We start from the raw sequence: 13,624 nt of genomic DNA on the forward strand, positions 1-13,624 counted from the left end.
CTAGTACTACTACCAACTGACATGACAGTTATTTACTAGCAATAAATAAAAGTAGAACATTAGTTAGACATTACTATGGGCAGATATGTGTGTGTGTGTGTGTGTGAGAGAGAGAGAGACTAAAAAACAAAACAAAAAAAACTAAAAATAAAATTATTAAAAAAAAAAAAAAAAGAAAAAACAAACAAATATGTGATTAAACTCATTATGTCTGAACCACACGTCTCTTTCCAGTGATGCTTCTGCCACCTGCTCGTCTCCATGGAGTTGTGTGTCATTGTTCTGCCTAAAATATTCCACAGTATGGCATTAGTTTCGTCTGTTTCCAAGGAGACAAGCAGATGACGCGGCCATCTTATAGATCTGCGGAGAGGCGAGCCCACGCACACTAAGAACACAGGGTTTTCTAGGTATTTTTTACTGATGCGATGGAATAAATGATAAAAGATGAGATTAATGCCACACAGTGAAACATTCCATGGAAAGAAACGAGACAAGCAGGAGGCTGAACGGTAAGACAAACATGTGCTGATAATAAACGATTTGAATGTGTTGTGTTTGTGTTTTAGCCCCAGACCTCCGTGTTCTATGTGTTTCCAGAATTGACACTTTGTAGTGACGTCACGCATCAGGCTGGAGGGGTTCTACATGTATCTCTATGGTGGAATGTTCAGCAGTCACCATGGAGACACACTGCACACATAAGATTGTCTAAAAACTCAACAAAAAACACAAAACAGCACATTTTTCAGGAGCGTGTGATCAATCTGAGCTCATGGGTCTGTTTAGAAGTTTGATTTTTACACAAAAAGTCGAGAGCGGCTAATGGAAACACTGTTGGCTAATGCTAATGCTAATGCTAGCTTGTGACTCATTTTATGCGTGAGAGACTTGTTTAACAGCCCTAAATCCGCTCACCTGTTGTAGTTCCAGCTAAATCAGTGTTTTTTATGGTCAGATTGTGTTAAAATAAACTCACATTAAAGTCTAACAGAGCTGCAGACAGAGCAGTGCCTACAGATAGCATCACACCACCATCATATCAGCTGAAAAGTATCAATGTAATATTTTTATCTGTCACATTTACTGTAAGAAATCACACGTTTTGTCCAGTCAGGTTTTCAGCAGCCTGTGTTTTCTCCCTTTAATTAAATCTGGATTCTCTGCTTCAATTTCACTTTAATTTATTTTAGTAAAGCCCAAAACCACAACAGCAGCAGAAGTCGCCTCTTTGGGCTGAACCCGAGGATTGATTTAACCAACAGAAAGTTAGAAAATCAACAATGAAACAGAAACAGACAAACAAATGAATCATCTGTTTCCTCATAAATGTGAACTGTTCTTCTTAAAGTGGAGCAAACACAAAGGTTCTGCCTGTGCGTTCACCTCTCTGCTCTTTAACTCTACTGGATTTGCCTGCCACCTGCTGGTCATCTGAAAAACAACACAACTGTCCACTTTTCCCTTTCCTTTTCTGTATTTCCGATCAGTTTATTGAGTTTATCTACACTGCTCCAACTCGATTATAACCCAAACTTAAACTAGAAGCGTCTTTGTCCAAATCTCCTCAGCTGATCTCCAGGCTGCTGAATGGCTCCTGTATCTGTCTGACTGTAACATGACACGTTCGGGGCTGGGCTTGCGTGACACACACCTCTCCCTTTTCCCAGACAAGCGTTTCAGGTTCGGGTGGAGCTTGGTTTATCAGTTAGTCACAGTTTTCCTCTGCGTAAATACGCACGGAGGGCTGAGCGCGGCACACTACTTCCCCAACACTCATCCTCTGCTTGTCCTTGTTTCCTTCGTCTCCTCAACTCCTCACAAAGCTCTCAAAGCTCCCCAGGACTCGGACATGTTTCGCTGTGGCATCGCGTACCCCAGATGCAGGTGGATCGTGCCCCTGCTGCTGCTCTTCGCCATTATTTTTGACATAATCGCCATTGCTGCTACGTCGGGATGGGTGGAGGACGAGGACGCGCGGTCTCACTACGCCAATATGTGGAGCCAGTGCAGAGGGAGGAACAACGAGTGGGGCTGCAAGACGCTCATGGAGTTCCGTAAGTTGGAAAAAAAAAAGCCTCCAGCAGCCACCTGAGCCGTGATATAGAGCCTTTATTATGAATCCGTGCGTCATGCGTCACTGAATGTCTCTGTGGTGCGTAAAATACAACAGATCTGTGTGAAAGACGTGACCTTTGCTAACAAAACCCAAAAACTACTGGTTATAGTGAAGTGGAGGCCTGCTCAGTGAACTTTGTCCTAACTATCACCACGCTGTTCTTTCCCTTTTCCACTTAGATCATTCACATTTTATAGTTTTAGCTGGAAAGTCCTTGTTTTTTTTTCATTCTGAGATCACAAAAATACCTTTCTGCCAACGCCTGTGTTTTTATGAGCCTTGGAAGTTGTCAGGTTGAGTTCAGGCCTCAGCAGAGACAAACAAGGCAAGACAGGTTTATTTGTACAGCGCAGGGGGAATTCAGAGTGTTTTACAGAACAATAAAGACGCTAAAAATCACAAATAATCAAGAGGAAATTAACATTAAAGGAGAAAAGTGCAGAATAAACCCCATTCAGTCATAAACACAGCTAAAAAGAACAGTTTTGAGCCTAAACATTGTCAAACAGTGGCGTTTTTGTTGGTCTATAATAGCAGTCTTCAACCTTTTTTCACCTTTACAAAACAAATACGTCAGAGAGCTGCTAATTTTAGTGTTTTGCAAGAAATTGAGCAAATATAAGAGGCGTAAAAAAGCCTTAAACGGGGCACAGTTTGACGTCTATAAACATAAACTACTATCTGTTTATTAGAGCACAAAGTTAGGCATCAAAAAGACACATTTACACTGATAATTGGCGTTTAATTAATCACATTTGAGCACAATATTGTTCAGAAATCCCTCGGTGAGCTGCTTGGAAAGGTTTGGAGACTCCTGGCCCATAGTGTTGTTTTCTCTCTAGTGATTTGCACAATTGCCCAGCTTTCCAAATCTGCCCCAGTCTCAAAAACAAGACCCACAAGTCGACCTCAAACATTTGCATATTGGCCTTTGATGGAAGAGAACTTGTAGATTTGGCTCTCGTCCAAATCAACATTTAAAATCTGCTTCCTGCATCGCTAGGATCATTGTCTCATTGCCCATAAAGCGACAAGAATCAACATGTTTTTATTCAACGGCAGAGCTCGTGCAAGATTAAACTAGATTCTAGAAGATTTATAGCAAGAAATGAAACTAAAAATGCCACATAAATGGAGTTTGAGATGTTTAAAACGCTTGGAATACGAGTCGGGATTGTAATTTTACTCAAATCTCGTGCAAATATAATGAAGATCCAATGAGTGAAACAGTGAAAAATGGTGTTACTCCAGGTTTTATTAGAAGTTTAGCAGCAGTTTGAATCAGTTTGGCATGAGTTTTGTTTGCAACAGATCCACGCTGAACCATGAACCAGTTGAACTAGTCCGGTGTGTGTTTGCGTGTGCGTTTGTGTGTGTGTGTGTATCGCTGCAGGCCTGAGCACACACCCAAACGCAAAAAACATGTGAATTATTCAACGTGAGACTGATCCGGTAACACACAGGGGGTCACCTTTTATCTGCGGGTCTGTAACGACAAGGAAACGAGGAAAGAAAGTTTAAGTCTGCAAGATTAGCTCATGTTTAAATGGTGAAAGTGCGAGACTAAACGAGGGAGTGAGAGCGGAGGGTGTGGGTTCGACGCCGCACATTCCAGAGGGGGAGTTGCAGAGTTCGTCTTATCGGGTTTGAGTTTAGTTATCAAAGTATTTCAAAACCGAAGTCGACGGTTTGAGCAGTTTTAGCGTTATTATTATTATCGTGGGGAGTCCTTGTCCCAGTTTGCACCACGTTCCCAGAGGGTTAGAAGGTCAAAAAGCACTTTAATAATCATAATCTTAATCCTAATTTAGTTTTATTTAAATGCTCAATCCCAAAATAAAAGTAATTTCTCCAAAAACTGTTCAGAAAAGGTCCAACGTTGTTTTATTTTTTTATTTTTATATCAGTACTATCGAGCTCTGATGCTAGTTTTAGTATTGATTTGTATCAGATTTTTTAAACTTTACACAATCTTTTTACTTTCAAATTGCGACAAGATCCTGATTTTCCTGATTTGAATTTATCAGCCCTGATCAGACGAGATCATTGTCAAAATACAAACACAAAACACAAAACAATCTGAGTACGTGCTGTTGTTTTAATATTGTTTGTTGTTCCGTTTGTGCAGCTTGGGCCCAGGCCGTCGCCGCGCTCATGATCATCGGCCTCATCATCCTCGTCATCGCCTTCATCATCTCTTGCATCGCCCTGTGCCGTACGGTTAACATCGGCCTGCTGCCCGTCATCGGCGCCCTGCTCATCCTCGTGTGTAAGTCCGGCTCACCTAAAAAGTCAAGAGTCTGACGTAAATTTCTTAAGAAGAGCGTGGAGTGAGAACAGCTCATGAGGTGGAGTCGTCTGAGCGCCGGGTGGATGTGAAGTCACACTATTGTGCTGCTGTGGGTGCGGAGAGGTGGGGGGGTGGGGGGTGGGGGGTGGAGGGGCAGTGCTTTTGTGTGACATCACTATGGGAACCGTTGGGCCGGGGCAGATATGTGGCTAAAAAACTAACCAAAAAAAGCTTTAAAAAAAAGGCCAAAAAACCCAACTAAAAATCAAATTAAATCAAAATAAATAAAATAAAATCAAAGAAAAAAAATGTGACAAAAAAACAAACAAACAAAAAATTTAGAAATAAGTAAAATAAAATAAAAAATTGTTAATTAAATTAAATCAAAGGGAAAAAAACAGATGCAACTATACAAACAACAACAACAAAAAACCTACAAAAAATAAAATAAAAAAAACAAAATAAATTTTAAAAAGTCAATCAAGCAATCAATCAAATTAAATGGACAAAAAAATGTGACTGGATCTCACACAGTTTCACTCTGATAATTGGACACGCTCCATTGGCAACGAAACCTGATCTGTTTTACCCAGTACTGGAAAGTAATGAAGTAAAAGTAATAAAGTATTGTACTTGAATACGTTTTACTTTTACTTCACTACATTTGAGAGCAGTATCTGTACTTTCTACTTCATTACATTTTAGAACAGGACTGAAAACTAAAAGTATTTTTATTATAATCTGAGACCTGCTGAAAAGGCTGAGGGTTTATTTTTAACACATTCAGAATTTGAGCAAAACAAAAATATACAAATAAACAGAAAAAAAAATAGTTTCAGTTCAAATCTTCATCAAAATCAGCACATTTGAAGCTTTAAAGACTATGAAAGTTTAAGAAAACTCCCGCACTCTGTGTCATTCTTGATTCACTTTTATTCTCAAAAAGTTTCGGTCCCTCTGACCAAAATGTTGTGAGACTAAAAGTGAATTCAGACCAAGTGCTTCTCCTCTTACTCACCTGTTGCATCGTCAGGTGACCAAGACTCAAAATCTGTGAGAAATACTTTTACTTTTTACTCTTTAAGTACATTTTTAAACAGACACTTTAGTATTTTCTTTCTTTCTCTTTATTTCTACAGAGGAACCCAAAGAAAACACTGAGACTCTTCCATGGGCTCTGCTTAAAATACAAAACAAACAAATTTAATACAATCCTCCAGCTGATTCTGTAGAAATGAGTATTTATATCTTGCGCTCGTTCTTCTGATGCATGCAGACACAAGTCATCACATAGTTCACTGCCCTGCCTTTCGTGAGAATATGAATCATACACTTATCTGTGAGACAAAATGACAAAATGCAAATGTGTCCAGAGCCACGCCCTTCAGAAAGAAAAACTGTATGTTTAACCACAGACACCTGCACGACTCACCCAGCGCCAAGTACACACCCCGTTTAGCGAGCGAGGGATTACTGCGCTTATAATACTACACTTATACATACTACACTTATACATACACTTATACATACTACACTTATACATACTACACTTATACATACTACACTTATACACACCCATACGCCTGTACCAGGGGTCTCTCTCTCTCTCTCTCTAAAGAGCCACATACGGCTCTTTAAAGACTCCAGTGTGACTCTCTGCACTTTATTTCTTAAGTTTATATTTGACAGTGTTTGTTTCTCACCAAAGATCATTCATCGTATTGAAATTATTTATATTTTTTTACTATTCGTCTGAGCAAATCCCATAATGCATAAAATCGTAAAGAATAAAGATCATTTTGTGGAGTAAATATTACACATAAAATGCACCAGAATGCCGTTTAATTTGCTCAAAACCTAAAGACCTTCAACAGTAAAGTCCACAAAGTTCACATAAATACATTTACAGTTACATATTCTTTATCGTGTGTTAAGCTGCAAACATTTGACCTACTTTTAAATGAATCGATCAATCTCTTGGTCTCATTATTTATGTACGGTTCTTTCAGTTCAATCCAGTTTATTTTTGTAAAGCCCAAAATCACAACAGCAGCAGTTTCCTCTAACGACTGAACATGAGAATTTATTTAATCAAAAGAAAGTTACAAAACTGACGATGAAACAGAAACAGACAAGCAAATGAATCAACAAAAAACGAGCAAATGGAGAAGTGTCCCAGAGAAAAAACTAAAAAAAACCCGTCTTCTGACTTTCATTTGGTTTGAATCGGGCCTCTGTGTCTCTCCCGGTCTAATCTCTCCTCTTGTTCTCTCGTTCCACAGTCATCCTGCAGGTCATCGCTCTGATCATTTACCCCGTGAAGTTCCAGGACCTGATCTACGAGGGACACTATTACTTCAACTGGGCGTACGGCTTCGGCTGGGGCGCCACTATACTCACCCTCGGCTGTGCCATCCTCTTCTGCTGCCTGCCCCGTTACGAGGACGAGCTGACCGGCATGGCCAAAGTCAAGTACCTGTACTCCTCCGATTAAAGGGCTCCGGGCCCCTGCAGAACTTTGGCGTGGTCAGCTGGATGCGGTTGACCCTTTGACAGTTTGACACTGGAGCATGTCACCAAAGCTTGTAACGTGTTTGGCTCTGCACTCACAGCGAAGCAAAAAGGATGTGGACTGTGCCGAGCTCAGATCTTTGCTTTTGTACAAATCTTTATATTTAGTTAAACACTATTTTCTGAACAAAACTAAAACGTCCCATTAGCCTCACATTAAACATTCACAAGTGCACTTAAACAAACAAACGAATGTAATCTGATCTGGACGTCAGAAAGAATCCAAACGAAATCCAACTTTGCACAGGCTGCAAATCATCCAAGAATATTATAAAAGTAATAATTTTTAACTGTTGCTGTTGTAAACTGAGAAACAAAAGGACAGATGATACTGGACTGTATATTTTGAGTTATAAGAGTTTATTTTAACTGTCTGAAAACAAGGGAGTATTGGATTTTTAACCTGATGGTAATGAGGATATAATGAATATGAGTTTATACTGCACTGTTCAAACGTCGTGTGTCTAAAGGGAGCGATATAAAACGTCATTCCAACTCTTTTCTAACACTAGCTTCATGTTTTTGAGGATGTTTGGGCTTTATTTTTGTAATACTGTGTTTTATAATGCAATAATATGCTAATAAAAACAGAACGTCTTTAGCCTCCTGCTCTGGACTCTTTTATATTGTGTGTATACATGTATGTGTATGTATGTATATAGATATATACAATATATGGGTGTATATTGTATATATATGTATGTATGTGTTGGTGTGTGTTATATGTATGTATATATATATGTGTATGTATGTGTGTATATATGTATATATATAGATAGATAGATATGTATATGTATATGTATATGTATATATATATATATATATATATATATATATATATATATATATATACATATCTATCTATATGTATATATATGTGTGTGTGTGTGTGTGTGTGTAGGGCAAAGTAAAAGAAAAGGAATACTTGCCAAGCCATCATTGGGTGTGTCTCACAGGGTGATGGACTCATTACATGAGCTTCACAGCTTCTTGGGGTTCCATGTTTTTCACAGGGTCAACTGGAAATAGGTGAACGACAGACACTTCAACATGTAGCATATAAATGCAGAATTGTAGATAGTATGTTGCTACGTGTGTGTGTATGTGCCTTACTAAACTTTGACCATTGTGAAAAATAAATTGAATTGAATAGAATATATTCTGACACTGATTTAGCGTTCAGGAAAAACAACAACCACAACAACAACGACAACCACAACAATGACAAAAATGACAACAACAATGACGACAACAACAACGACAATGATGACAACAACCACAACAATAGACACAACAGAAACAACAATAACCACAACAACAGTGACAACAATGACAAAAACCACAACAATGACAACAACCACAACAATGACAACAACAGCCACAACAATCACAACAATAGACACAGCAGAAACAACAACAACCACAATAACAGCCACAACAATGACAACAACAACAATGACAACAACAACAATGATGACAACAACCATAATAACAGCGACAACAACCACAACACTAGACACAACAGAAACAACAATAACCACAACAATAGCCACAACAACAGTGACAACAACAACCACAACAATGACAACAACAACAACCACAACAATCACAACAACAGCCACAACAATCACAACAATAGACACAACAGAAACAACAACAACCACAATAACAGCCACAACAATGAACACAACAACAACTACTATGATGACAACAACCATAATAACAGCGACAACAACCACAACAATAGATACAACAGAAACAACAATAACCACAACAACAGCAACAAAAAACACAGCAACAGCCGCAACAACCACAACAACAGCGACAACAATAACAGCCACAACAACCACAATAATCATAATATTAATAATCATAATAATAATCCTTCCTTAAACAGAAATGGGGCCTGAGACATAATCTCTCCTCCATCTACAACTTCATCCTCAGACCCAGAACAATATCAGGGTCGTCTCAGCTGAAACTGGAGACAACAGCTGTTTACAGTTTCAGTGTGGTTAGCCCCTCCCCTCAGACAGATTTAAGACAGTGGCCACCAGCATCTGAATAGAACTGAAGAAGTGACTTGGATGAGCAGCGTTTTCACTCTTACGATTTGTCCAGTTGACAGATTTAAACATTGTCGTTTGCTCTGGGTCAGACCTGGACGACTGAGAGATTCACACAGACAATAATCATAAGAGTCATAATAATAATAATGCCTGACACCTGTACTGCATGTGTCGAAGCCTCTGCGTTCATTCTTCATTCACTCAACACTCTGTGGTGGTAAACTACTGTTGTAACCACAGCTGCCCTGGGGCACACTGACAGAAGTGAGGCTGCCAATCTGCACCATCAGCCCCTCCGACCGTCACCACAACACTCACTCTACACCTCATTCAGACATGGCAATTTGGGTGAAGTGTCTCTGCGCCTAAGGACACAACAACAACCTCCGACTTTCAGTGAGTTTGGAACAGACACAGCTACAGTTTGTGTGAATCAGTTTACAGGCGGAAGTTTGTACCACACACAGTTATGTTTATGTTTCGTCACTGGCAACTCCACTGCAGAAAAACTGTTCCACCCTGAATCTGAACATTTTAAGTCTGTTTGGTTCTGTCACTCATCAGCAACTCCACAGAAACCTGAGTCTGTGAGAAACAGTATCAGCCCTGAGTGAGACATACTCGGCCGTACAGTCAACCTAAAGACATTATGACTCATCTGTAATGTGTAGTACACCCAGAGCCACTCCCGGAGCCACACCCCCCAGAGCCACACTCAGAGCCAGAAACAGAGCTGCACAGCATGTCCTGACAGCACCTGAGCTCAAGAGGAGAGAGAGATGAAGAAAGAGGAGAAGAGACAGACAAACAGAGAGACAAACAGAGAGACATGATCCAGAGGTGACAAAAAAGAATGTGTGAATTCATGAGAATGTGAGGGAGGATTTAGTCACTGTCGATGCAAATGTTTCATTGGCGTCAACTGTTTTAGAACTTTACTGTTTCCTCAGAACTCTGTGGAATCAGACTGTGATGAAACAACACAAAACAATGACGCTCTGATCAGATGAGGTAAAACCATTTCTCCCCCCGAACCGCCACCTTAACGTGGTGGAGGGTTTGAGCCCGACTGATCCTGGGAGCTCTGTCGTCAGGGGCTCCATGCCCCTGGTAGGGTCACCCATGGCAAACAGGTCCTGGGAGACGGGTCTGACCAAGAGGAAGAAGGAGTCTTATCGAGCCTTGTTGGCTCGTGGGACTCCTGAGGCAGCTGATGAGTACCGGCGGGCCAAGAGTGCCGCGGCTCGGGCGGTCACAGAGGCAAAAACTCGGGGTTGGGAGGAGTTCGGGGAGGCCATGGAGGAGGACTATCGGACGGCCTCAAAGAGATTCTGGCAAACCGTCCGACGCCTCAGGAGGGGGAAGCAGTGCTTCACCAACACTGTTTACAGTGCGGGTGGAGAGCTGCTGACCTCGACTGGGGATGTTGTCGGGCGTTGGAAGGAATACTTTGAGGATCTCCTCAATCCCACTGTCACGTCTTCCGAGGAGGAAGCAGAAACTGGGGACCCAGATGCGGACTCGTCCATCACCCTGGCTGAAGTCACTGAGGTGGTTGGCAAGCTCCTCGGTGGCAAGGCTCCGGGGGTGGACGAGATCCGTCCTGAGTACCTCAAATCTCTGGATGTTGTGGGACTGTCTTGGCTGACACGTCTCTGCAACATCGCGTGGCGGTCGGGGACAGTGCCTGTGGAATGGCAGACCGGGGTGGTGGTCCCTCTGTATAAGAAGGGGGACCAGAGGGTGTGTTCCAATCACAGGGGAACCACACTCCTCAGCCTTCCCGGTAAGGTCTATTCCAGGGACTGGAGAGGAGAATCCGACCCATGGTCGAACCTCGGCTGGGATGAGAATCAGCTCCTCCAAATCCGAGGCCATGGTTCTCGACCGGAAAAAGGTGGTTTGCTCTCTCCGGGTGGGTGGTGAGTCTCTGCCCCAAGTGGAGGAGTTCAAGTATCTCGGGGTCTTGTTCACGAGTGAGCAGCATCTGCAGTGATGCGGTCGCTGTATCGGTCCATTGTGGTAAAGAAGGAGCTGAGCCCAAAGGCGAAGCTCTCGATTTACCTCAATCTACGTTCCTGCCCTCACCTATGGTCATGAGCTCTGGGTAATGACCAAAAGGACAAGGTCGTGGATACAAGCGGCCGAAATGGATTTCCTCCGCAGAGTGGCCGGGCGCACCCTTAGGGATAGGGTGAGGAGCTCGGTCACACGGGAGGAGCTCGGAGTAGAGTCGCTGCTCCAGGATGCCTCCTGGACGCCTCCCTAGGGAGGTGTTCTGGGCATGTCCCACCGGGAGGAAGGAGGTGGGACCTGTTGTACATGAGGTATAACCATTTTAACTATTTCTACATGATCAGGATCATATGCAATAGTCTGATAAAATAAATAAATAAATATGAAAAACATTCAAAATAATTAAAAATACATACATACATACTTTATCAAATGTATTTATAAGGGAATACGATGACAGACTGACTCAATATGTCACTTGTTTGTTGAACTTTTAATACAAATTTCATGATTGTCTCTGTCTAGAAACACTAGAACTGAAATGGAGAAAAAAAACAACTTTTGGTTCTTTTGCTTCACAAAAACTGAATAAATCTGAAGGACACATGAAACTACAGATCAGTGTCACTTTAATAATGTGGAAATAAACATTTATAATCAACCTGCTCCTGTTTTTAATGTTTTAAACACACACAGACACACAGACACAGACACACACACACACCCCCCCACCCCCCCACCGACACACACACACACACCCCCCCGACACACAGACACACACACCCCCCCACACACCCCGACACACAGACACACACAGATGTTTAGAGGCTCTTGCACTGTGGTGACAGTGCCACTAGAGGGCAGTGCTGGTTTGTAAATCCTTCATTTAATTTTCAGTTTTATTATTAGTTAAACATTAATAACATTTATGATCAGTTTTTCAGATTCTGTTTTACAGTAGACACTTTATGTAGAGGCTCATATTCACACAGTGTGCGGAGGGGCAGTGTGCGGAGGGGCAGTGTGCGGAGGGGCAGTGTGCGGAGGGGCAGTGTGCGGAGGGGCAGAGGGTTTGACTTCTGTATTTTGTGTATCATTATAACACACACTCTGCAGAGTCTGGGGCTGTTTTTGTTCCTTCTGTGATAAGATTTTTTCAGTGTTTTAGATTTAAATTGGTGCCTCACACATTCACTGTGTTTGTGAGAATAGTAAAGTATGACACAGAAATACACAATAAAAACAAACAAGTGAACCAAAGCTATACTACTACTACTACTACTACTACTACTACTACTACTGCTACTGCTACTACTACTGCTGATACTGCTACTGCTACTACTACTACTACTACTACTACTACTACTGCTACTACTACTACTACTACTACTGCTACTGCTACTACTACTACTACTACTACTACTACTACTACTACTACTACTACTGCTACTACTACTACTACTACTACTACTACTACTGCTGATACTGCTACTGCTACTACTACTACTACTACTACTACTACTGCTACTACTACTACTACTGCTACTGCTACTGCTGCTACTGCTACTACTACTACTACTACTATTGCTGCTACTGCTACTGCTACTACTGCTACTACTACTACTACTACTACTACTGCTACTGCTACTGCTGCTACTGCTACTACTACTACTACTACTACTACTGCTGCTACTGCTACTGCTACTACTACTACTAATAATAATAAATAAAAATAATAATAAATAAATAAATAAATAAATAAATAAATAAATAAATAAATAAATAAATAAATAAATAAAATAAAATGTCCTAGTCCACCTGGAGCTCACTGGTGGCTGAGGTTCTGTGTGTGTCAGATTTGGTGAGATCATTATGACTCTGGTGACTTTGAGGTTTCTGTTTCCTTCTGTCTAAAGTCTTTTGTTTATGTTGGAAAAGAGACAAGAGAAGGAAAAATAAATAAAAGTGTTTTATTACAGACAGGACTAAAGCTCATCCTGCAGTTTGTGATGATGATTCAGGACTAAATAAAACTCTCATTATTTAATTTTGAGTGTAAACAAACAAAAACAAAAACAATGGATGATTTTTGTTCTACCAAAGAGGAGACTGAGCAGCTCACACCTGGAACGAGACTCGCACCTATGGGACTCGGTGTGTCTGATTCTCTGTGGGACTCGTTCAGTCTGATTCTCTGTGGGACTCGTTCAGTCTGATTCTCTCTGGGACTCGTTCAGTCTGATTCTCTGTGGGACTCGTTCAGTCTGATTCTCTGTGGGACTCGGTGCGTCTGATTCTCCGTGGGACTCGTTCAGTCTGATTCTCTGTGGGACTCGTTCAGTCTGATTCTCTGTGGGACTCGTTCAGTCTGAGTCTCTGTGGGACTCGTTCAGTCTGATTCTCTATGGGACTCGTTGTGTCTGATTCTTGAGCCTCGCTGTGATTCTTGGGACTCGTTGTGAGTCATGTGTGGCTCTTGTCTGGTGAAATGGGCTGTGACGCGGCCTGTCTGTGTCCCTCAGTGACGCGCCTTTGTGCACAGTAGGTGGGATCATTGTG

General features: G+C 41.5%; 1 protein-coding gene across 1 annotated transcript; it reads left to right on the plus strand.

Moving 5' to 3' along the window:
• Positions 1-1,650: 1,650 nt before the first annotated feature.
• On the plus strand, positions 1,651-7,589 carry perp (p53 apoptosis effector related to pmp22). The gene is made up of 3 exons (XM_033979380.2): positions 1,651-2,057; positions 4,248-4,388; positions 6,692-7,589. Exons 1-3 carry the CDS (start codon positions 1,853-1,855, stop codon positions 6,901-6,903), a joined length of 558 nt encoding a protein of 185 aa, XP_033835271.1. The 5' UTR covers positions 1,651-1,852; the 3' UTR covers positions 6,904-7,589.
• Positions 7,590-13,624: the final 6,035 nt, after the last annotated feature.

Source organism: Periophthalmus magnuspinnatus, chromosome 15 (assembly GCF_009829125.3).
Source record: "Periophthalmus magnuspinnatus isolate fPerMag1 chromosome 15, fPerMag1.2.pri, whole genome shotgun sequence".
Lineage (NCBI taxonomy): Eukaryota > Metazoa > Chordata > Actinopteri > Gobiiformes > Gobiidae > Periophthalmus > Periophthalmus magnuspinnatus.

Excerpts from the sequence above, each read along its gene's own strand:
- perp (XM_033979380.2), top strand. The coding sequence starts at position 1,853 with ATGTTTCGCTGTGGCATCGCGTACCCCAGATGCAGGTGGATCGTGCCC. Across the intron at positions 2,058-4,247 it reads CAAGACGCTCATGGAGTTCC|CTTGGGCCCAGGCCGTCGCC; the intron begins GTAAGTTGGAAA and ends CCGTTTGTGCAG. Across the intron at positions 4,389-6,691 it reads CGCCCTGCTCATCCTCGTGT|TCATCCTGCAGGTCATCGCT; the intron begins GTAAGTCCGGCT and ends CTCGTTCCACAG.